The sequence below is a fragment of the Orbicella franksi genome, chromosome 13 (assembly GCF_964199315.1).
Source record: "Orbicella franksi chromosome 13, jaOrbFran1.1, whole genome shotgun sequence".
Taxonomy (NCBI): Eukaryota; Metazoa; Cnidaria; class Anthozoa; order Scleractinia; family Merulinidae; genus Orbicella; species Orbicella franksi.
Genome location: NC_138157.1, coordinates 14,680,382 through 14,705,983, shown reverse-complemented (window position 1 = coordinate 14,705,983; position 25,602 = coordinate 14,680,382). Strand labels below are relative to the sequence as shown.

The following is a 25,602-nucleotide window of genomic DNA, read 5'->3' as shown; positions in this document are numbered from 1 at the left end:
CAAGACTATATATGCTTTTTGTTCTGCAATGTATGTCTCATAAATAAGCTACAATTTACGTACGTTTACGTCCATGTTGATGCAGAGGTCTTTTATTGCATGGTGGCAAATTACAATATAATTAAGATCACGTTAACTGTAAATATCGGGGTCACTGAACATCTATCACTAGTCTACTGAGAGATTATAATTAGAGCTATAGTGGACCGCAGGCCGCTGTCGTAATTGGCAAATGAAAGTTTGCATAACGCTGACAACACGCACCAGTTTGTGTTCTGATTCTTCACAGTCGTCTAAAGAACCAGTTCCGAGCAGTTAAATTGTGAAGGGAGGAAGTTACAAGCGACGCTTTCAAATTTGATTCTGGGAAAAACATCAATATATAGATATTTTAGTCAGCTCGTTAATCTGGGAAAATTCCCTGCACGGAGTGGTATCAACTTACAAAGCAAGTAAAGGGAGAAGACGGCAAAGCTGTCTCCAAGTTAAGATATCAGAGAAAGCTTCCAATTTCCCGCTCAAACCCAACGTGGAAATGAACTGGGTTGGTAGCAGTGTTTCCTCAGATCTAGACGTGACGCACAACTTTCCTTGTAAGAATGTCACAGCACGCGATCTCAACACGACGGTGTCAGCTTCTCAGATCATCGCCGCATCTTATGCCTTGCTGTTCTACTTGGTCATTCTTGTCTTGAGCATCTTGGGCGTTTGTTTCAAAGCGTGTGTCAAAGTGTTTACATCTCAAGCCACGCTTATCCTTTTTCTGATAGGAACATTAATGGGTTGCGTCAATATTTTCACCAATTCAGGCGACCACGAGTTAAAGATATACTTCCGCCTTGCGACAGGGTTTCTGGTTGGAATAGCTTTCATTTTCGCTGGGGCCTGGCTATTCTTCTCAAAACCGGAAGACGCGGGCAATCAGTCTACATTGGCTCAACAGCAGCCTTCAATGGGACTTGTCGTTGGAGCAATTACAATTCCACTGATTATCGCCGAGATATTTCTTCTTGCCGCAGCTAATGCTTCCAAGAAAGAAGAAACTTCAGAAAAGATGCAGAAGTTGTGGCCTCTTGTTCTCGCAGACAAGTCAACTTTCCTTGTCCAGAAAATCGTCCAAGCGTTCGTCTATATCGTTGTTCTGCGATTTAAGACGATCTGTCCACGGTACAGAGAAAATGCCCAGTTTTACTTTAAAACACTGGCGTTTTTCAACTTCATCGAGTGGGTGGACTCTCAAGTCAACGAGGACAGTGATGTCCACTTAAGTCACACTAAAGTGATGTTCGGTCCTTGGTTCGATGTCTTTGTGGCTTTCTACAAAGCGTTGATCATAGATTACCGCCTCTTATGCTCACTGTTATTCCTGGAGCATTCCTTGGAGGACGAAAGGGAAGGAGAAGGCGGCGAAATCCAAGAACCTGTCGCCAGAAATCTAACTATACCGGAACAAAGACGCAGAACTCTGGGATTTATGCTTGGTTTCATGAGCCTGTCTGCACCGATTTGCTGCGCTCTGTATTATGTACCAAACCTTAACACGCCCGCATGGGTCTATGTGTTCGCCATCATCGTGAATTTGGCAATCGTTGTCTGCGGTGCGCTTTTTCTGGGAAGCAATGATTTAGAATCAGACCAGAACATGAAGATGGGATCATCTGGAGTTAAAATTATGGTTAGTGTGCATGTAGCATGAAGTTTCTTTGAACTACTTATCTTATTGACTTAAAGGACAGCGTTCATTTGCCAACTTCATAATATGCAGCAAACACGTCACTTCTCGGTCGGTGACTACAGTTATAGTCCCCTCCTTGTAGCCATGCACACATGCAGCGTTTTCCTTTCTCCATTTTTGTGGAAGCAGGCGTTGTGCGGCTATCCATTGACCGATAAGTTCTGTGTACAACCGTTTCTTTATTCAACTGAAGAAATCAGTTAAATGGCTTAATTAGCTATAATCATGATATGGTATATAGCAACTTCCTTCCTATAAAAAAAATGGATTGCATTTGGATTTCCGAGAAAATAAACTATTAAAACCAAAATCCTAAAGGTCGTTCAGCAGATTGTTTGAAACGGTTTCATCATAATGTATCATATATCAAAAAATATATATCTCTTATCTAAATTAGCTATAGGGCGTTAGCTTTTTTACTGCCTCCAGTTCTCACCAAGAGGATTAAAACAAAGTCATCCCTGGTAATGCCTGCGCGCGGAACTTGGACTTAGAAAGCTCTTCCATTGGGTTTCTTCATAGGTTTGTTGTTTGGGTGCAGTTGGATTTGCCTGTTGGATGATTAAAGCGCCCATCGCTGGCTATTGGGCAGTTACTGCAAATGAAAGAGAGGACATTGATGACCCACCATACTTTGTCCTTCTCGTTGCAAGGTATGCTGCCCGCTGCATTTCAACTTTATTTCTCATGGGTCTGTTCCTGAAAGTCGACGCACGATCTCTGCCCCAGAAAAATCGTGGCGTGAGGATAAATCACTTTCTGGTTCCCGCTACTATGTTGGCAATACTCGGAGCGTTTTTAGAAAGTCTGATTGATCAATACGTGGGGCCGCTAGACAGCAGACTCAGGTTTGTGTAGAAATATAATAGTACTGTCAATAATACTTTGTTTTTCTTTGTGCCTGCATGTATTAATTTGTTTAGTTTCCTCTGTTTGTCGTTTATTTCTTTCGTTCGTTCTTTTTTGGATGGGGAATATCGGTTGGTTGTATTTCGTTCCACCCGATATGAAACCGTCATTCTTCACTACTTTCACGTTTTCTTCGTTTTCTTTCCGAATGCGATTCTCGCAGCTTTCTGGAAAACAGCGTGACAAAGATGCATAGCACATGGCATGCAACGAACCGATCAACAGTTACAAGCGTTGTGTGACAAACTGTTCTCGGGACATGTACCCGTTATTAAAGATTCGCCGCGACGAGCTAGGTCTTACATGACATGGTACGAATTTCCCTGCAGCTGCATTTATCAGAAGTGAAAAAAGAAAAAAAAAACCATTCGAGATATGGAAGTTAGAAGAATGCTCAACTTCGCACCAACAGCCTTGGGCCCTAGCATGAACTATGATTGGTCTATGGTTTCCAAAGGCAACCATTAACCAATCATAGGGAGGTTACATTAGTCACCCACACGATCCAAAAACTCCTGGAGGCGACCGCTGGTACTTCTGAAGTTACCAGAGTGATTGATGACTTCCAAGCTACTTTTAATTACTTATTTCACTCTTCTTTTCCTCCAGGTGTGAAATCAATGATGAAAGTATGAAGATTCTCATTAAGGCAGGTCCACCGATGTTCCTCGGATTCCTTATTCATATGTTTTTGCATTTTGTTATAATCGAGACCGAGATCGTCAAGCAATCCGGAGCTCGCGTTAGGGATTCAACAGTCCAAAGTTATGGTGCACTAGATGACAGACCTCATGCATAATTACCTCACCACCCGTTTACATGAATTTCATTTCGAAATCTCGTCACGTTCGTATTGTTTTCAAATGGGTGTTATTTTGATAGTGGGTATCATAGTAATCTTGGTACTTTCGTAGTCCGTTCATGGCAAAAGTTTTACAATTGCATCTCAAAAGCGTGGCCTTTGTGGAGGGGGGTGGGGAATAGGCTAGTCTGATGTAAGCATGCATGAGGCTTCTGTTTCGGTTACACAGGAACGCTGACCACTTGTTTGAATCACGTAAAAGGTACTTCACTTTGAGGCCGATTTACATGACATAAGCCATCATTAGTTGGCACCACCACTTGACCTGTTTTACTTTCACCGGTGTTAACTAAGTTTACTTGTTTTATATTACTGGTACGAGGCACTGAACTGTAATGGCTACCTCTCGATCCTCACCCCGTATCATGGGTGAGTTTGCTGTCGTAGACGGGTGTCACTCCCTTTAATCCCGTTCTTGGGGTCTTGTTTGGTGGGGGTGGAGAGGGTTATCAAGTAGATGCAATGCAATAAAGGTTTATTCAGGATGTAAATGAATAGACGTGACAAGATGAATGAGTAAAAACAAAGCAGCGACACCAAAACTACACAAGTTAGCCCTATGTTAAAACTCTCTTGAGAATACATATTACACACACGAATGGACGGTGGGACAGTAGTATACTAATAAGATGGCAAAAATTGTATACAAGCAAATTAAAAATTAAAATTATCTGATTAAATAAAATAAAAAATAAAATAAATAAATCAATTTATCATATGACCCGTACTGCCCCGCGCGCAATTTCCTTGGAAAATCATAACAGAAAAGGTACCGTATGAGGGTCGTGGGCGTCGAAGTGATAGGGCCGGAAAAACACGGACAGGCCCTACTAGAAATGCGCACGGCCCCACTAGAAACGCGCACGGCAAAATCGATGCGACTTAGTGGCAAAAACAATTTTGTTGCTGCAAAATTTTGTTCTCTCCAAAATGAGTAATGAAAGTGAACATTCTGAGAACGAATTTTACTATCCAGACAAACTGTCCGATACAGAACTACTTTAGTCGTCAACCCACAGACGAAGACAAGGTACGGTATAAATGTTCTCTTCGAGTTTCCAGAGTTTCTGGGAGAAGTTGGTTAAACCGGAGAAATCACAAACATACCTTGTGTGCAGAAGGTTATAAACTGCTCTGCAGTTTCTACATCAGTGTTGTTTGAAAAGACAAAACTGAGTACGAACACAAGTTCATTACCGTACAGTTCATCCAGATAATAAAACTCGCTTGTGTTTAATGGTGTAATTTCTACTACACAGCAAAGCCAGCAAAGTCAGCAAACCCAGGCACTGTTTGCGGGAGCCAACATCGGTGTCATTAATATTCAGTTGCTGGTTTGCAACTGAATTGGCTTTTCAGTAATATATAGTTAGTTAGGGTTTTGATGAAAATCAGAGTTGTGACAGCTGTGCAAAAAAGGGCATATTTCAGGTAGACCCCGCCTTAATTAACGTATTCTGGTAAAGAAGGTTGGAGGAAACATATGCATTAACTTTCCCGTCTTTAACATAAGCTTATAATAATTATTTCCTCCTGTTGAGTTGAGTTTCATTAATTCCAAAACGTCATTAAACTTGAGATGAATTAGACCAAAAATATTTCATAACATTCTATTAGTGATAGATATCTTCCACTACGGCTTGATAACTTTGCCCATCCCAGCTGAAAACTTGACGTTTTGTGCAGCTTAAAACTTGTAGACTGTAAAGATAAGCATTCGCCTCAAAAGATCGTATTTGTACTCGTTATACACCGAATGCAAATATGGCGGACCGCTCGGTTGTCGCCCGGGACGAGTCGTATGTAAGCGAGGCTAGTCAGGCTTTGATGTTTTGTTTTGACAGAAAAGTCTTGCTTTGCCGTCGTTTCTGTGTTCCTGAATGCCACCAAAAGGAATTGAAATCTTCCACAACAGAGAAAGTGTTTTTTTTTTTTTTTCGTTTCCGCGGTCGCCTCTCAGGGAAAACAGACGAAGGAAAGTAGTTCACGATCGCCGCGGGAACTGTTAAAGTTTGTTCGTTCAGGCTGGCCATGGAAGATCTTAGAAAATGTGTAAGCGACCGCATTTAGCTCCAAGTCGTTCTCATTTGGCTCAAAGCATTCACTGGATACAACGATGGGGGGAGTCGAAGTTCATTCTTAGCTCTTATTAACCGAGCTGGAGGTCTGTATGGGAGAATCTTGACCCGGCGAGGTCGTGAGTACAGACCTCACTGTGTTCGGTCTGTACACACGACCGAGGTCAAGATTCTCCCGTACAGACCGACTTAGCTCGGTTAATAAGATGTTTATTATATGATAAAGAAGAAAACTTTAATTCGTTCAATGTAACTGGTTTGCTAACATTTTGCTTGCTAACATTTTTTTTTGTCATCAGGCTTTTTGGCACTTCCATAAATGATTGAGAAGAAAATAAAAGAAAATGGGGAATATTTTTGCATTTTAGTTTGCTACTTTTTCAACGCAAAATGAAACTGGTCCAGATGCCGGTCTAGATGGGAAAATCTAGACCGCAGTCAATATCGATTTCAGCCAATCAAATTCGTGAATTCGATAGTTCCCAGTCCTTGTGAGACACAGCCATATAATAAGCTTGGATATTACACCGTAGTATTTGTTTCGTCCGATTCCGTGCGAGTGGACGCGAAGTCAACTTCTTCCTTTGAGACAGAGGATGATTTTCAAGAGGAGCTTTTCTTTACTTCGGGGAAGGTACTGGCCATGTAAATCGTGTTGGAACACCACCAAACACCACATAAGCTCGTCATTTATACGATTTTTCTAAGATCTTCTAATGTGAAATGTAGCGAATATACTTTAGTTCCTGCGGCGATCGTGAACTCCTTTCCTTCGTCTCAACAAATTGCATTGATCCACTATTTTCCCTAAGCTTAAGAGGCAAACGGTGGAAAATTTATATCCCTTCTCGTGGCGTTCAGAAACACAGCAGCTCGTAGCCACAGCTAAATAAAACAGACCAGACCGACGACGAAGCAAGACTTTTTTGGGGAAGCACTGTCAAAACAAAACATCAAAGCCTAACTGGCCTCGCTTTCATGCGACTCGTCCCGGGCGCCGACCGAGTGGTCCGCCATATTTGCATTCGGTGTATACTTAATAAGAAAGCTTGAGTGCTTGAGGTAGTATACAATCAAAAAGCGGCAGATGTTACGTTTAAGTAGTGTATTGCAACTTGTTGTGTATTAAGTAACAAAGTTAGCTAAAGTTGTAAATTGCAAAGGAACACTAAAGTTACATTTATAAAGTTTGTACAAATTAACTAGTTTACTTTCGTTTTCTGGGTGTCTCTCGTAAGGGACCAACTTTTTAGCATTTGCTTGCTAAATAAACTATGCTTTTTCATTACAGTTCCGACCAGAAAGCAAACCTTTCCTGCAACGATTTCAGATTCGCTCCAACAGCCTGGTGCATTACTCAGAGTCCCACCTAAGCTTACCTGTAACTATCTTGTAAATCCATCAATACAGAAAAGAAAAAAAACTACCATCGAATATTAACTGAGGCTCACAGGATAAAGCGTAATCATAACCATAACTTCGAAAGCCGTATAAAACTCTTATACAGTGGCGAATTGGTACATAAAGTTTACAGTTCATTTATTTCCATTACAAATTTCAAATTACAATTTGCACTGCCCGCGTGTAGCGTTGGCTAATCGTGGCGGGTATTGAGAAATAATACATTAAGTCACAATCAAAAGAAAAAATAAAATTAATTTAACGCTGAATCACATAAGCAAGTACAATGAGTCGAACTAGTGATAAGTAGGCCTAATGGTGAAAGAAACTGTGAAAAGAGACAGTTATAATAAATGGAGCCGTGAAACACAATAATTATGGGCATTCAATATCAAGAGTAGGAAATGGACATAAACATAATCATCTTCATAGGGGTTGAGGTTAAAGTTATCTAATTTTCCCTTTCTCGCCGACTGCGAGCAAAGATCAGAGTGTTAAAAAACTTATAAATCGGACTGTAAGCCCAAGAGGAATAATTATAGGTCTCCCAAGCTCTTTGGGAAACGTGAGCATTTTTAGTATATTACCCTCCGTTGCGCAACACGGCGTAAAATAATATGAGAGTTTGTATGGGAATGTAACGATCGTTTATATCAATTCGAAGTAATTATATACTTTGTCAAAGAAATTAAATAAGAACGATTTACTTCGACTCTTTTGTCGACTGCGTGCTACTAATATTTCCGTGACGTTTTGAGGCCGTTTCAAAACAATTCCATCGAGTTTTAGGGACCGTTCATTTTTTATAAGGTAGGGGGGGCTGGTGGGATTTGGGGGGGGGGGGCCATGCGAAAAAAAATGGCTTTCGAGGGGGGGCCATCCCAAAATAATAAGGGAAAAAGGGGGGGTCATGTGAAATATTTTAGTAAAACTTTAAAATGGCATAATGTTTGAATATCAAAAAAATTGCTATAGAATAAACATAGAAGGCAGGATACAAATTTATTACAAACTCTCCTTCTGCTTTAAAAAACGTTTGGCGACAAAAAGCATTTGTAGCTACTGAAAAGAAGTATTTAACACTTATTTTCGAATGCAACTTTCACTGGCACTCATCTTCATCTTCGCTGTCGTCGAGTTCTTCGTTGCCGCTTGTGCTGCTATGGGAGTCTCTTTCACCAATGCTGCAAGAAGCAGCAATGCTTTCCGTCAGAGTGTACTCTTCAGGGTACATGAAGGTGTAAACATAATCTCTGACTTCCTGCTCAAGGTTTGTGGTGATTCTGCTTCTTGCAGCATTGGTGAAATAATTCCCTTCCAAGAGCTGTGCGATGTATGGCCCATCTCTTCTAAATAACAACGTGGCAACATCCACAACTTTAAGACACTCTTCCGGGACGGCCGTTCTAGGAGGGTACACAAGGCATTTTGGAAAATCATTTCCTAGCAGGTTTCCAACACAGATTCCATAAACTCGTTGGACGTTGTTTTCAGTCCGCTTCCTCTTTCTTTCATTTGACTTTCTGTGGTTTTCTTTTTTCCTTCTCCTTTTGTTGATGTGCTGTTTGAGTATGCCCTTGAATATGCTGTTATAATTACTCTTCTTATTTTCTAGTGCTTCCATGTCCTGCGTGACCTTCGTCAACTTAGCTTCTATACATTTGATCTGTTTTACATTAAAACTGTGGGTAAATTCTTCGCCCTGCTTCAAACCAAGCCAATTGGACTGAAAGAGTGTGGAATCGTGTTCCTTTACATCTTTCAATATGACATTCAACTTTTCCACCATTGCTCTGTGCTCTTTGATGGAGAAGTTCAGTTTTCGTCCATCACTGGGCTTCAACTGGTACCCTGGCATGGAAAACTCACTCGCCCTTTCTGAACAGCCATCCGCACTTAGAAAGATTGCTTCTTTTGCTTGTAAGATGTCAAACTGCCTGGATCGTTCAGCTGTAAACCTTTTCTTAAACGACTCGTTGCTTTCGCCATTATTGCGCATTTTGGAATGAGCCTCTTTCATGATGCTCATGTAGTAATGCACTCTTTTCCCGATTGGAAAAGCCCTTCATGGGTATGTTATGGTTTAAATTTAGTTTTGGCTAAAATTTTCAAACCAATTGGATTTTCATTTCTCTTTGTTCTGAATTATGACAATGAACTTGAGAAATTGAAAATTAAGAAATTTTAAGCCATAGATAAATTTAAACCATAGCAAGTATGCTAAAATTTATAAAAAGTAATCCACTATTTGCAAGATTTGAGAAGGCTCATAGTTTTTTGTTCTACCTGCACAGGGCAACATTTATACATGCCTGTCACTAGAGTAGAGGGAAAAACCTTCCAAATAAAGACATCTGTAAATTAAATGTAACAATCATGTGTTTCACACAACACATCAACAGATTTGCAGTTTTCTCACAACACTTTGTACTTGGTTCAGTATCACAATGAAGGAGCAAGGAAAGACTCTGTTCCAGGCCACTGTTACTTCCGTAAGATTGAGAAGTTTATGAATGAGCACTATGAGGAGGGGGAGAACTACAGGGAGTTTCTAAAGTTGTCCTGTCAAGAAAAGGAAGGAGAAATTTGTTCTCTTTGTTGTGAATGGACTGGATCACCCATAGAAAGATACCGTAAACCAGTTCCTGACCATTCCTGCCTACCGGAATACCACTACCTCTCCTACCAGAAGACCCCAAAAGAAGGGCGTGATCCAGATGACTGGCAGCTAAGGGTCCAAGCGAAGAAAGAGCATGGAAGTGGCACGCTGGTTTTATCTGACCCAGAGAGCGTTGCTCTGTTTGCAGATAAGTTTATTGTCAAATCAAAGTTCGTGGTGGATTATCTTCAGCATCTTGAAGTGCTGGAATTAAAAAGGAAAAAGAGAGCAGGAGAAAAGGCAAAGTTAAGTAGGGACGCAAAAGATAAATCACATGAGGATTATCCTTGGACTGAGTTGTGCGAAGATCTAACCAAGCTTAAAAAGCTCCGTGTGCCAGAACTAAACAAGTACTTGAACCACCACGGACTGAAGCAGCATTTGAAACGCAGCAAGAGTGAGAAAGTAAAGGCAATTGTAAGACATTCATGCTTGCAGCAGAAGAGTCCTCTCAGAGCTGGCCAACCAACACTGAGAAATGCCAGGACATTGACACAAAATGACAACAGGGCAAGTGCTGACAGCAGTGAAATGGATGGAAGTGACAATGATGAGTATGGCAGTGATGCCATTGACTCTGGGGGAGAAGATGACTCAAGTGACGTCATTCTTGCATTCATCAATTCAGATGAGGAAGATGCCAATGAGAGGCCAAATGCCACACGCTCAGGGCGAGCCATAACTAGGAGATCCGAAATTGACTTCTCTTTCTTTTGATTTGTTTTTTAAACAACAGCTCTCTGTAGTATATGGATTCTAATTTTGTCTTCATAGTGAGCACAATAACGTGAAGTAGGGGGATAATTAATATTAAAAAAGTTGAAATCTAAATATTGTTTGTTCAATTTTTTTTTGGGGGGGGGTCATCCCAAAAAATTACCGCTTTAAGGGGGGGCCATATGAAAAAATTGGTAAGCTGAGGGGGGGTCATGCGATTTTTAAATGGTGCTTCCCAAATCCCACCAGCCCCCCCTCCCTCATAAAAAATGAACGGTCCCTTAGTGTACTGTTCTTCTGAAAACAGTGAAACTACCACTGCTATTACGGATTTATTCCAACTCTTTTGATGTCTCCGTTTTAACTGCAACACAACATAATTAGTTCTAAACTAATTTGTTTCCACTGCCTATACATTTTGTTCAGTGGTCTGTACTCCTAGAAAGCAACTGGAGAGTTCGCACTGAGAAGTTGACCGCTGACTTAACAAGACTATATATGCTTTTTGTTCTGCAATGTATGTCTCATAAATAAAGCTACAATTTACGTACGTTTACGTCCATGTTGATACAGAGATCTTTTATTGCATGGTGGCAAATTACAATATAATTAAGATCACGTTAACTGTAAATATCGGGGTCACTGAACATCTATCACTAGTCTACTGAGAGATTATAATTAGAGCTATAGTGGACCGCAAGCCGCTGTCGTAATTGGCAAATGAAAGTTTACGTAACGCTGACAACACGCACCAGTTTGTGTTCTGTTTCTTTACATTCGTCTAAAGACGTAGCTCCGAGCAGCTAAATTGTAAAGGGAGGAAGTTACAAGCAACCCTTTCAAATTTGATTCTGGGAAAAACATCAATATATTGATATTTTAGTCAGTTCGTTAATCTGGGAAAATTCCCTCCACGGAGTGGTATCAACTTACAAAGCAAATAAAGGGAGAAGACGGCAAAGCTGTCTCCAGGTTAGGATATCAGAGAAAGCTTCCAACTTCCCGCTCAAGCTCAACGTGAAAATGAATTGGGTTGGTAGCGGTGTTTCCTCAGACATGACGCACAACTTTCCTTGTGAGAATGCCACAGCACGCGATCTTAACACGACGGTGTCAGCTTCTCAGATCATCGCCGCATCTTATGCCTTGCTGTTCTACTTGGTCCTTCTTGCCTTGAGCATCTTGGGCGTTTGTTTCAAAGCGTGTGTCAAAGTGTTTACATCTCAAGCCACGCTTATCCTTTTTCTGATAGGAACATTAATGGTTTGCGTCAATATTTTCACCAATTCAGGCGACCAAACGTTAAAGATTTACTTCCGCCTTGCGACAGGGTTTCTGGTAGGAATAGCTTTCATTTTCTCTGGGGCCTGGCTTTTCTTCTCCAAACCGGAAGACGCGAGCAATCAGTCTACATTGGCTCAACAGCAGCCTTCAATGGGACTTGTCGTTGGAGCAATTACAATGCCACTGATTATCGCCGAGATCTTTCTTCTTGTCGCAGCTAATGCCTCCAAGAAAGAAGAAACTTTAGAAGCACTACGGAAGTTGTGGCCTCTTGTTCTCGCAGACAAGTCAACTTTCCTTGTCCAGAAAATCGTCCAAGCGTTCGTCTATATCGTTGTTCTGCGATTTAAGACGATCTGTCCACGGTACAGAGAAAATGCCCAGTTTTACTTTAAAACACTGGCGTTTTTCAACTTCGTCCAGTGGGTAGACTCTCAAGTCAACGAGGACAGCGATGTCCACTTAAGTCACACTAAAGTGATGTTCGGTCCTTGGTTCGATGTCTTTGTGGCTTTCTACAAAGCGTTGATCATAGATTACCGCCTCTTATGCTCACTGTTATTCCTGGAGCATTCCTTGGAGGTCGAAAGGGAAAGAGAAGGCGGCGAAATCCGAGAACCTGTCGCCAGAAATCTAACTATGCCGGAACAAAGACGCAGAACTCTGGGATTTATGCTTGGTTTCATGAGTATGTCTGCACCGATTTGCTGCGCTCTTTATTATGTACCAAAGCTTAACACGCCCGCATGGGTCTATGTGTCCGCCATCATCGTGAACTTGGCAATCGTTGTCTGCGGTGCGCTTTTTCTGGGAAGCAATGATTTAGAATCAGACCGGAACATGAAGATGGGATCATCTGGAATTAAAATTATGGTAAGTGTGCATGCAGCATGAAGTTTCTTTGAACTACATATCTTATTGACTTAAAGGACAGCGTTCACTGATTTGCCAACTTCATTATATGCAGCAAAAACGTCACTTCTCGGTCGGTGACTACAGTTATAGTCCCCTTCTTGTAGCCGTGCACACATGCAGCACTTTCCTTTCTCCATTTTTGTGGAAGCAGGAGTTTTCCGTCTATCCATTGACCGATAAGTTCTGTGTACAACCGTTTCTTTATTCAACTGGAGAAATCAGTTAAATGGCTTAATTAGCTATAATCATGGTATATAGCAACTTCCTTCCTATAAAAAATGGACTGCATTTGGATTTCCGACAAAATAAACTATTAAAACCAAAATCATATATCAAAAAATAACTAACTGCAGACAGTACTGTTTCGGCCTTCTGGGCCTCATCAGTGCAGTGCTGAAGACTGGGATGGAGGCTAAGCTTAAAAAGCCGCCCCAAATACTACACATGTGGTAGTATCTAAGCCATTACCAGAGTGCTCAAACTAGCGAGCTAGTGAGCATGCGCAATTGCAACAGTAACGACTCATCCCAGTAGAGTGCTCAAACTGGACATGAAAGCAGAGCTTTGTATGCCAGCGAGCTATATCAAAAAATATATATCTCTTATTTAAATTAGCTATAGGACCTTAGCTTTTTCACTGCCTCCAGTTGCCACCAAGAGGATTAAAACAAAGTCATCCCTGGTAATGCCTGTGCGCGGAACTTGAACTTAGAAACCTCTTTCATTGGGTTTCTTCATAGGTTTGTTGTTTGGGTGCAGTTGGATTTGCCTGTTGGATGATTAAAGCGCCCATCTCTGGCTATTGGGCAGTTACTGCAAATGAAAGAGAGGACATTGATGACCCACCTTACTTTGTCCTTCTCGTTGCAAGGTATGCTGCCCGCGGCATTTCAACTTTATTTCTTATGGGCCTGTTCCTGAAAGTCGACGCACGATCCCTGCCCCAGAAAAATCGTGGCGTGAGGATAAATCACTTTCTGGTGCCCGCTGCTATGTTAGCAATACTCGGAGTGTTTTTAGAAAGTCTGATTGATCAATACGTGGGACCGCTAGACAGCAGACTCAGGTTTGTGTAGAAATATAGTAGTACTGTCAATAGTACTTTGTTTTTCCTTGTGCCTGTATGTATTAAGTTGTTTACTTTCCTCTGTTTGTCGTTTATTTCTTTCGTTCGTTCTTTTTTGGATGGGGAATATCGGTTGATTGTATTTCCTTCCACCCGATATGAAACCGTCATTCTTCACTACTTTCACGTTTTCTTCGTTTTCTTTTCGAATGCGATTCTCGCAGCTTTCTGGAAAACAGCGTGACAAAGATGCATAGCATATGGCATGCAACGAACCGATCAACAGTTACAAGCGTTGTGTGACAGACTGTTCTCGGGACATGTACCCGTTATTAAAGATTCGCCGCGACGAGCTAGGTCTTGCGTGACATGGTGCGAATTTCCCTGCAGCTGCATTTATCAGAAGTGAAAAAAAAAAAACCATTCGAGATATGGAAGTTAGAAGAGTGCTTAACTTCGCACCAACAGCTTTGGGCCCTAGCTAGGAATTCTAACATCGCTTAGGGCATTCAGCATGAACTATGATTGGTCTATGGTTTCCAAAGGCAACCATTAACCAATCATAGGGAGGTTACATTAGTCACCCCCACGACCCAAAAAATCCTGGAGGCGAACGCTGGTCCTTCTGAAGTTACCAGAGTGATTGATGACTTCTAAGCTACATTTAATTACTTATTTCACTCCTCTTTTCCTCCAGGTGTGAAATCAATGAGGAAAGTATGAAGATTCTCATTGAGGCAGGTCCACCGATGTACCTCGGATTCCTCATTCATATGTTTTTGCATTTTGTTATAATCGAGACCGAGATCGTTAAGCAATCGGGAGCTCGCGTTAGGGATTCAACAGTCCCAAGTTATGGTGCACTAGATGACAGACCTCATGCATAATTACCTCACCACCCGTTTATATGAATGAATTTCCTTTGGAAATCTCGTCACGTTCGTATTGTTTTCAAATGGGTGTTATTTTGATAGTGGGTATCATAGTAATCTTGGTACTTTCGTAATCCGTTCATTGCAAAAGTTTTACAATTGCGTCTCAAAAGCGTGGCCTGTGTGGAAGGGGTTAGGGAATACCCTAGTCTGACGTAAGCATGTATGAACGCTGACCACTTGTTTGAACCACTCAAAAGGTACTTCACTTTGAGGCCGATTTACATGACATAAGCCATCATTAGTTGGCACCACCACTTGACCTGTTTTACTTTCACCGGTGATAACTAAGTTTACTTGTTTTATATTACTGGTACGAGGCACTGAACTGTAATGGCTACCTCTCTATCCTCACCCCGTATCATGGGTGAGTTTGCTGTCGTAGACGGGTGTCACTCCCTTTAATCCCGTTCTTGGGGTCTTGTTTGGTGGGGGTGGAGAGGGTTATCAAGTAGATACGATGCAATAAAGGTTTATTCAGGATGTAAATGAATAGACGTGACAAGATGAATGAGTAAAAACAAAGCAGCGACAACAAAACTACACAGGTTAGCCCCATGTTAAAACTCCCTTGAGAATATATATTACACACACGAATAGACGGTGGGACAGTAGTATACTAATAAGATGGCAAAAATTGTATACAAGCAAATTAAAAATTAAAATTATCTGATTAAATAAAATAAAAAATAAAATAAATAAATCACTTTATCATATGACCCGTACTGCCCCGGCCCCGCGCAATTTCCTTGGAAAATCATAAGAGAAAAGGTCCCGTATGAGGGCCGTGCGCGTCGAAGTGATAGGGCCGGAAAAACACGGACAGGCCCTACTAGAAATGCGTACGGCCCCACTAGAAACGCGCACGGCAAAATCGATGCAACTTAATGACAAAAACAATTTTAAAAATTTATAAAAAACGTTCACTGGCTATATAAAGTTAAAACTTTCGAGCTTTCGGCTGCCAGACTACAGCCTTCGATGGATAAAAAATGGAAAAGATAACAACTACAAATATATACAAAAATAGGTGGAACTATAAAAAGAATATATTCAAATGGAAAAATATAAGTGTTAATGAACTAATGGAAACAGATCCATGGCTGTGCTATGGGCAGTCCGGTTAGTCCTGTGGTTGCCAATTTTATGTATGGAAGCAATCGAAGAGATGGCCATCTACACAACTCCCGTTCCACCTAAAGTATGGAAACGGTATGTTGACGATAGTTTTTGCATCATTAAAAGAAACGCAGTCGACTCTTTCCATAACACACTCAACGCTATCGATCAACACATCTCCTTCACTATTGAAGAAGAAAATAATAAGCAGATCGCTTTCCTGGACACCTTGGTTACTCGCAAGGATAATGCTCTCATTATTGATGTTTATCGAAAACCAACCCATACCGATAGGTATTTGGATTTCTTCTCCCACCATGACAAACGACATAAGATCAGTACAGCTGAGACTTTATTACATCGTGCAACTAAATTGCCGAGCACGAAACAAGGAAAAGAGGCTGAACTTAATCGTGTCACCGATGCTCTGCGTTCTAACAATTACCCCCAAAATGTCATCTCCAACATTCTAAAGAGGAAATCTTCTACTCGGCGCACAAATTTCATCCCAGCACCTGAGGAACTTGTTTCTATGTTTTTCAAATGGGCCACACCCCCCGTTTCCTCTAGTTATGCAGTCCTCCCCTACATTAATGGAATTTCTCAGCCTTTAAATAGACTTCTTCAAAAACATGATATTCGAGTTGTCAGTAAGCCAGTCAAGACATTACAACAGGAGTTTCCTTCTCCTAAATCTCGACCTCCGATTGAACTTCAACCAAATGTGGTCTATGAAATATCCTGTGCCGACTGCCCATGGAGTTATGTAGGCGAGACTGGCAGATGCTTTGAAACGAGAAAAAAAGAACACATGAGGAATGTGATGTCCTACGCAAGAGGTTCCAACATCGCTAAACACGCTTGGTCTTCAAATCACTCTATTGACTTTAAAAATTCCCAAGTGATTGACAAGGGTTCTTCACGTATTCGCAAGACGTTAGAATCATGGCACACCGCTTCGATAGATCATGCAGATAACAATTCTAGACCGCTCCCCAATCAGTACTCTATTCTTTTAAAAAAGAACAATTAGTTTATTGACACTTATATTTTTCCATTTGAATATATTCTTTTTATAGTTCCACCTATTTTTGTATATATTTGTAGTTGTTATCTTTTCCATTTTTTATCCATCGAAGGCTGTAGTCTGGCAGCCGAAAGTTCGAAAGTTTTAACTTTATATAGCCAGTGAACGTTTTTTATAAATTTTTAATATGTTTTGTCCTGGCTACGGTTCTTCTATATTTAAAAACAATTTTGTTGCTGCAAAATTTTGTTCTCTCCAAAATGAGTAATGAAAGTGAACATTCTGAGAGCGAATTTTACTATCCAGACAAACTGTCCGATACAGAACTACTTTAGTCGTCAACTCACTCCGAAAGCAAAGACAGAAAGTCAACACTCCTTACAAATGAAGAAGACAAGGTACGATATAAATGTTCTCTTCGAGTTTCCAGAGTTTCTGGGAGAAGTTGGTTAAACCGGAGAAATCACAAACATACCTTGTGTGCAGAAGGTTATAAACTGCTCTGCAGTTTCTACATCAGTGTTGTTTGAAGAGACAAAACTGAGTACGAACACAAGTTCATTACCGTACAGTTCATCCAGATAATAAAACTCGCTTGTGTTTAATGGTGTAATTTCTACTACACAGCAAAGCCAGCAAAGTCAGCAAACCCAGGCACTGTTTGCGGGAGCCAACATCGGTGTCATTAATATTCAGTTGCTGGTTTGCAACTGAATTGGCTTTTCAGTAATATATAGTTAGTTAGGGTTTTGATGAAAATCAGAGTTGTGACAGCTGTGCAAAAAAGGGCATATTTCAGGTAGACCCCGCCTTAATTAACGTATTCTGGTAAAGAAGGTTGGAGGAAACATATGCATTAACTTTCCCGTCTTTAACATAAGCTTATAATAACTATTTCCTCCTGTTGAGTTGAGTTTCATTAATTCCAAAACGTCATTAAACTTGAGATGAATTAGACCAAAAATATTTTATAACATTCTATTAGTGATAGATATCTTCCACTACGGCTTGATAACTTTGCCCATCCCAGCTGAAAACTTGACGTTTTGTGCAGCTTAAAACTTGTAGACTGTAAAGATAAGCATTCGCCTCAAAAGATCGTATTTGTACTCGTTATACACCGAATGCAAATATGGCGGACCGCTCGGTTGTCGCCCGGGACGAGTCGCATGTAAGCGAGGCTAGTCAGGCTTTGATGTTTTGTTTTGACAGAAAAGTCTTGCTTTGCCGTCGTTTCTGTGTTCCTGAATGCCATCAAAAGGAATTGAAATCTTCCACAGCAGAGAAAGTGTTTTTTTTTTTTTTTCGTTTCCGCGGTCGCCTCTCAGGGAAAACAGACGAAGGAAAGTAGTTCACGATCGCCGAGGGAACTGTTAAAGTTTGTTCGTTCAGGCTGGCCATGGAAGATCTTAGAAAATGTGTAAGCGACCGCATTTAGCTCCAAGTCGTTCTCATTTGGCTCAAAGCATTCACTGGATACAACGATGGGGGGAGTCGAAGTTCATTCTTAGCTCTTATTAACCGAGCTGGAGGTCTGTATGGGAGAATCTTGACCCGGCGAGGTCGTGAGTACAGACCTCACTGCGTTCGGTCTGTACACACGACCGAGGTCAAGATTCTCCCGTACAGACCGACTTAGCTCGGTTAATAAGATGTTTATTATATGATAAAGAAGAAAACTTTAATTCGTTTAATGTAACTGGTTTGCTAACATTTTGCTTGCGAACGGCGATGAGCTTAACTTAAACCTGCCGAAATTTGCTCGTCCCCTTTACTTTTTTTTTTGTCATCAGGCTTTTTGGCACTTCCATAAATGATTGAGAAGAAAGTAAAAGAAAATGGGGAATATTTTTGCATTTTAGTTTGCTACTTTTTCAACGCAAAATGAAACCGGTCTAGATGTCGGTCTAGATGGGAAAATCTAGACCGCGGTCAATATCGATTTCAGCCAATCAAATTCGTGAATTCGATAGTTCCCAGTCCTTGTGAGACACAGCCATATAATAAGCTTGGATATTACACCGTAGTATTTGTTTCGTCCGATTCCGTGCGAGTGGACGCGAAGTCAACTTCTTCCTTTGAGACAGAGGATGATTTTCAAGAGGAGCTTTTCTTTACTTCGGGGAAGGTACTGGCCATGCAAATCGTGTTGGAACACCACCAAACACCACATAAGCTCGTCATTTATACGATTTTTCTAAGATCTTCTAATGTGAAATGTAGCGAATATACTTTAGTTCCTGCGGCGATCGTGAACTCCTTTCCTTCGTCTCAACAAATTGCATTGATCCACTATTTTCCCTAAGCTTAAGAGGCAAACGGTGGAAAATTTATATCCCTTCTCGTGGCGTTCAGAAACACAGCAGCTCGTAGCCACAGCTAAATAAAACAGACCAGACCGACGACGAAGCAAGACTTTTTTGGGGAAGCACTGTCAAAACAAAACATCAAAGCCTAACTGGCCTCGCTTTCATGCGACTCGTCCCGGGCGCCGACCGAGTGGTCCGCCATATTTGCATTCGGTGTATACTTAATAAGAAAGCTTGAGTGCTTGAGGTAGTATACAATCAAAAAGCGGCAGATGTTACGTTTAAGTAGTGTATTGCAACTTGTTGTGTATTAAGTAACAAAGTTAGCTAAAGTTGTAAATTGCAAAGGAACACTAAAGTTACATTTATAAAGTTTGTACAAATTAACTAGTTTACTTTCGTTTTCTGGGTGTCTCTCGTAAGGGACCAACTTAATTTTGTAAACTTGGGGTCACCAACAGGATGCTCGGTCTCTTTCTTGGGTCGTCGCGCGTGCGCAGCCCCCTTTTGAAGCACCCTTTCTTTCCAGAAGAGTGTTTTTTTAAATAGGTTACTTGGTTACGTGAGGAAAGATGATCTAATAATGAGCAGGTTGCTCAGTGTTGGGGCCTGAAAAACTTCCCCTGATCCTAAAGGCTAGTCAGTGTTTACAAACATTATATTTCAAAATATCGTCGAAGTTGCGAACAAAATTAAAATACAAACCGCAAATGCAAAGGGATGGGTAAGGTACGTAAGTTAAGTTAAGGTAAGGTAAGGTAAGGTGAGGTGAGGTGAGGTGAGGTGAGGTGAGGTGAGGTGAGGTAAGGTAGCTTTATTTAAGTCGTAAACGTAGGGAGTGGTTGCCCAATCTCCCGAGCCAGGGGCTCATGACAAAACCGCACGACTATTTACAGTAACATAACGACTGTGTAAAGAGCCCTGTCGTTCGTCTCACCATCGACGTACGCTTCACTCGCTCGCCTTTTTACAAATTGAGGGGAAAAAAGGAGATGGCAGCGACCAGACTACCTGGAAGCCTATATATTTTCCAGGAGATTTTCTTTACTGTGTGGGACGTGAGTAGCTCGAGGATTTAATAAGACACTAAATTTTATGATTGAATTACTACTATTAGCTGCAGTTCCTAAATTCAGTAGATTAAGCTTAATCTGAGTGTTGTCTCAGCGTCTGTCATATCCTAGGCTTACATTCAGGAAAAAGTTGCAAGCGATTAGCAAACAACGCCTATCATCCAGATTGTTTAGTCGTGACTAGTAAGCTCGAAATCGCACTAAAGTGAAGAAAATAGAAAGAACCAGCAATCCGGAAGACAACATTCTCCATCCAGCGAGTGGGCTCAGCCGGTTAGACAAGGCATTGCTGGAGAAGGCGCCTTCAGTCCTCACGCCGTCGGCTAAAACCAAATCTTCCTCTTCATACGAGTCGGACTCAACCACGACAAAGGAGGTGAGTGGTGTAACAAAGTTATACTGAAGTGACATCTGCAGTGCTTCGGATCTCAGTCGAGCTTGTTCCTTCGGATCGTCCGTTACCAATAGTTCGACTAACAGTTGCTTAATTTTCACGTAAGCCCAGAGCCTCTCGGTGAAATCCTCAATCAGCACTTTATTAGAAGGAATGGTCAGGTTCTGAAGAGTGCGCGACACTGTGTACGTGACATCAGGATTATTGCTGGAAATACCGCGAACATTAACAGCCATCAGCCTTGAGCTAACGCCTTCCTTGATCTTTCCACTCACGACAAGCTCCGATCCCTCATAGTACTGAGAAAACTCAGAGGCAGTAACTCTTGCGTCATCCACTATATCTTTGGGATAATCGAATCTAACTCGCAGTAACAGAGGCGTGCTGATCTCGTCAAAGAATCCCTCCAGTTGACTTTTAGCGTCTTTATCTGGGTAGATCCTACGAGAGTTTCCTCCGTTTTCGACGGACAGAGCTGTTAGGAAATCAAAATTCATATGGAAACCGAATCCCAAGGCGAAGATGGAGGCTTTTATCTTGTTCTCGTTATAAACGTTTGTGCGAATCGTTTTAGTGTTCGTCACTCCCGCTGTTGGATCACCGTCTGTCAAAAACAGTACCACTGGAAAATTGCCAGCAGTTGGAGAGTTTGGCTGGTTAGCTGTGTTTGTAAGGAGTTTAAGGGCCAGAAGAAGTGCGCTGTTGATGTTGGTTCCGCCTCCCGCTTTTACGCGCTCGTCGACGAACGCTTTCCCTTCCTTGATATTCTCGCTAGTTGCCGGTGACGCAGAACTCCTCCACTGTTCTGTGTCGCCATTAAACAGAACAATGTTAAAAGAATCACCTGCACGAAGCTGGCTCAGGATGGCGAACATTGCTTGGCGGGTTTGTACAATCTTCTGTCCACTCATTGAACCGCTGATGTCAATGACAAAGACGACGTTTTTTGCTATTGGGTTAAGGCCACTCGGTGAAAAATATTGCACGAAGTAGGAACCAAGTACCTGGATAATGCCTGCATCATTTCCGTGAGCCACATCATATCTGCCAATGATATGAAGAGAAACAATTCGAATTTCGTTCGTTTCTTTTCGCAATGGGTTTTCCAGTAATCTACATGGAATCTACACCTACAGAGGAAAACAAGCAACCAAGGGTGCGTGGAGAGACGGAGTGAGGAAGGAAGGAAGGAAGGAAGCCGAAGAAGTATGGGCGGATTGATGGAAGCAGGTGGTAAGAGAGAAAACAAGCGATGGAGGAAACGCGGATGGAGGCCATGGAAGAAAGAAAAAACAGGCATTCTTAAATATTCATGGGGAAAAAAGTTCCATCGTCCTCTGCCGTGATTCTCAATGCGGTTCAAATGGTAAATACCGTCCCTACTCCTTGTCAGTACAGATCAGAGGGAAGCGGTGTCCCTACAATAAGCCTGGTTAGTAAGAGAGTAATTCACGAGTTTATGATTGTAGCTACCGTGAGAAACTTTGCCCGGTCCAATACACTCTTTCTTTTTATAAGAATATGTTTTATGTATAAGAATATCCAGATTGAAATTTGCGAAATTTGAAGAATTTTGTTAGAATAATTTTGTGTCAATGAAAATTTGTAAATACGATTAATCCCATTATGTTTTTAACTAAACCGTATAAAATTCTTCCTTTCTCTAAATGGCATAACTGGCCAAAAAGCAACAAAAACATCACTAGCCGTATGTTCGGTGCTAACAATTTTTCTGTCAGACTTAAACGCCTGCAGGCTGGCTCCAAAATTACTTCACAACGATCGAGACACTAGTCTCCTCCGCAGCCGTTTTATGGGATGTCACGCAACGCTCCCCACGTTTCTTTGGGGCGAGCGTTGCGTGACATCCCAAAAAACGGCTGCGGAGGAGACTATCGAGACACCAGATACATTCGAAAACAGATCTGTCATACGCTAAGAATATTCACAAGAATATTTCCAGCCTAAAATCGGCAGAAAAATACCAACATTCATCCCCGGCCGGAAAAACAACATTCTTACAAACAAAGAGTGTACTTAGAAAATATTGGACCGGCAAAAATAACGCACGCTTGTTGGCTGATTTTCGTTGCTGGCCCTCTAAGCTGTCTTAGCCGTGTAAGCTACCATAACAACAAGTCCTCAGAGAAAATACCGTTGTACAATGCTACATGGCTGCACTATTTCAAAACATTTTTGTCTCTCTTGTTCCTTACTTCGAACATGAAAAAGCGTGATCTGATTTGTATTATACTTTTCTATACCTAAGGATCGCGCGATCTGGCGCGATCTAATAATTTTCTGGATGTCGTGACGCGAATGCCAAAACTTGAAAAATATGTTTATCAAGTAACGATCGACATTTTATGCCCTAAAAAATTACAATAGGTATTTCAATTTCAAGCGTTCTCGCTCCCCATTCTAAAATAGGATCGTTTGATTTCAGAATCTGCATAGTTTAACTGAGCCCTGATCATGATTCTCAAGCCTAATTCGTACCTCTGCACAACCCACAATTTTGTGATTGCGTGATTTCAGAAGTCGGGAAGGAGACGTTCAATCAATCACGTAGTAAAGAACTTGAAAAATATAACGTAAAACGACAAGGGATGTTACCTTATAATGAAATCTCCGTGTATTCCAGTTGGCCCCTGCTCGTCTTCACTTGGATTGTACTCTATATGAACCGAGGTTGGTGATACGTTAGTTACAGCTGCCAGTGGATTCCCCTTCACGACTGCGTCGCTCGGATTCTCCCGAATTTTCATCACATCCACATAACTAAGGGCTTGAGGTTCTTCGATATCCACGACAACCTTAAGTACGGGAACTATCTGCTTAGGTCGAACACTGATGGCTTGTTCGTAATAACCTTTTCGCCTCACCAAAAGCTGCTGATAGTTCAAACGAAATTCAGCGCTGCTGTTTGGTGCCACACTGATCGCGATGTTAAACACATCCATACCTCGTAAAGCTTGTTCTGATCCAGTGGAGCTCACGAGACCCGTATTCCTGCTCTCGTTCTTCGCTTTCTCATACTCATTTTTTGCAGCGTTCTTCTCCTTTACCTTCCCGATGTAGTGTTTTCCGTTCACCACCATCGAGAAGTTCGAGATGAAAGCAGTTTCCGGAATCTGAACGACGAACTTGGCCTCTTGATTTTGGGGGGATTTGTTTTCCAACGTACTCGTAACCAAAGTGTTGGCAAAGCGTGAAGATATTTGAGAAGTTACATTCAAACTCAAAGGAGTCAACACTGCAGCGCTGTTCACATCCCTGGGATGGCGACTCAAGCTGAGATCGACATCAGCCGTGAATGTTGTGGTGCTTGCATTCTCGGCGAGGATCAGAAGAAAAGCGAGGCTGTACAAGTACGACTGCATCTTCTCAATCTTCGCAGCTTGGCCTGGATCATACAGTAAAGAAATAGAACTCACACAGAATTCTGGAAAACACCCAAATTAAACCAAAACAACCGCTTCGTTAAGCATAGACCACTAGTTCCTGTTGAAGCTCGAGGGTATGTTAAATATAAATTATGTAAATAGCAGCTGCGGTTTTGTAGATGCTTTCTGCTTGAACGCTCAACGTATCGTGTTACGCATAATTCGAAAGGCATTTACTATTCCGTGTTACGATAACACGACGACCATTAAATAATTCCGAATATCAGTGTGACAAGGTCACTTTAGTTCATTTTAAGTGCTAATTTTCAGACTATTTTTATTAGTGTTATGTTATTATTTTTCTTACTATTTGGGTTATTTTCCTACATTAGTTTGGTTTCCTTACACACGTTATTTTGGTGTGTGTTGGTGATTCATTCCCACACACTTCTCTTAGCTAAATCCTGTTGTGTAGGAGAAGTTACCTCCTGGTTCCCTTAGGTAAATCCGGGTAACCCGAAAACACTGACACAGGTCGGCGGACCCTCACTACGGACCGGGTCCGCGGACTACCTATGGACCGGTCCACGGACTCCCCCTACGGACCCCCTCTACGGACCACCTCCCAAAATATAATAGAAATAATAAATACATATTTCAGTTACGGGTTGTCTAATAGATTACTCGTGACGGCGAAATTTCGAATGTTAAATTGTGCAAATGTAACAGACCCGGATTCAGGCTCGGGTGCAATTTAAATCATTACACATTGCCATTTCCTTTGCTGTGGCCATAAAGTATACGAAAGACGCGTGCGGGGAACCCTCCGGGAAACCTCGAAATTTGTGTTCTTTCCCCTCATTCTCGTCCCCATAGCCCTTTTCGCTCCTCTTAGCCGGCAGGGCCTTGGCACGGGAATCGAAGGGCTCTGGGGACATAGGATTTTCGAATTAATTCGAATTTTTTTGATTGGCTGTTTGAAAACAAAGAAATCTTGAGCGGAAGTCAGAATGTTCGAGCCGATTGCCAAGGCCCTGCCGGCTAAGAGTATCGGAAAGGGCTATGGGGACGAGAATGCCGTCTGCCATTTTGTTCAGCCCATTCTCCCGTGGGTTCGTGAACTCGTTCCAGGCTTCACAATTTGCTCAGCGGCATAATATGGTTGGCGAAATGGTGCAAAATTCACAAAGTTTATATTCATTCACATTTAATGTTGTTATTATTATTCACGAATATATTTATTCACATTCAACAACTAAATTTATATTCAAGAAATATACTAATTCACATTTAACGACGTATTTCGTATTCACGAATATATTTACTCACATTTACGGGATGTATTCATTCACATTCAACGGTTTATATTCATTCACATTCACGATCGAAATATTGGTTCAACATGGTGCAATATTCATTCAACATTTTCTGCGCACCGTCTTTGCGCATCATTAGGTCCCAGCTCACGCTCTACAATTTCTGAACGCAATATGGCGGACGAAGGAAGCCTTATTATATGAAGGGGTAGAACAAAGACCAAAGACCCCAAACACAAATGTTACATTGGCAGGAACTTTCGATCTCCTACAAGAGTGCGAAGGGGAATGGAACACCGCGGAAGTAGGATTGAGAGAGAACATCCAAATAAGGCTCGAGTGTAGCTCTCCAGCAATTACTACCTTTCGTCAGTATGATAGGGCAGCACTGAATGAAATACTGGGAAATATATGTCTTTT

The 25,602-nt window shown here is 41.5% G+C and overlaps 5 protein-coding genes across 5 annotated transcripts in view; 3 read left to right on the top strand and 2 right to left on the bottom strand.

Moving 5' to 3' along the window:
- The window catches only part of LOC145464797 (uncharacterized), a 101,027-nt gene that overhangs the window by 10,780 nt on the left and 64,645 nt on the right, over positions 1–25,602 (bottom strand). The gene's annotated exons all lie outside the window — the stretch shown is intronic.
- LOC145464791 (uncharacterized) lies at positions 191–4,237 on the top strand. The gene is made up of 3 exons (XM_081448585.1): positions 191–1,675; positions 2,258–2,583; positions 3,254–4,237. Exons 1-3 carry the CDS (start codon positions 536–538, stop codon positions 3,441–3,443), a joined length of 1,656 nt encoding a protein of 551 aa, XP_081304711.1. The 5' UTR covers positions 191–535; the 3' UTR covers positions 3,444–4,237.
- LOC145464792 (uncharacterized) lies at positions 10,850–14,514 on the top strand. The gene is made up of 3 exons (XM_081448586.1): positions 10,850–12,518; positions 13,301–13,626; positions 14,324–14,514. The coding sequence occupies exons 1-3, from the start codon at positions 11,385–11,387 to the stop codon at positions 14,511–14,513; spliced, it is 1,650 nt and encodes a 549-aa protein (XP_081304712.1). The 5' UTR covers positions 10,850–11,384; the 3' UTR covers position 14,514.
- On the top strand, positions 15,727–16,710 carry LOC145465059 (uncharacterized). The gene has a single exon (XM_081448856.1). The coding sequence runs from the start codon at positions 15,727–15,729 to the stop codon at positions 16,708–16,710; it is 984 nt and encodes a 327-aa protein (XP_081304982.1).
- LOC145464788 (inter-alpha-trypsin inhibitor heavy chain H4-like) lies at positions 17,611–25,017 on the bottom strand. The gene is made up of 2 exons (XM_081448583.1): positions 23,097–25,017; positions 17,611–21,524 (listed from the first exon to the last, which is right to left on the bottom strand). The coding sequence occupies exons 1-2, from the start codon at positions 23,861–23,863 to the stop codon at positions 20,267–20,269; spliced, it is 2,025 nt and encodes a 674-aa protein (XP_081304709.1). The 5' UTR covers positions 23,864–25,017; the 3' UTR covers positions 17,611–20,266.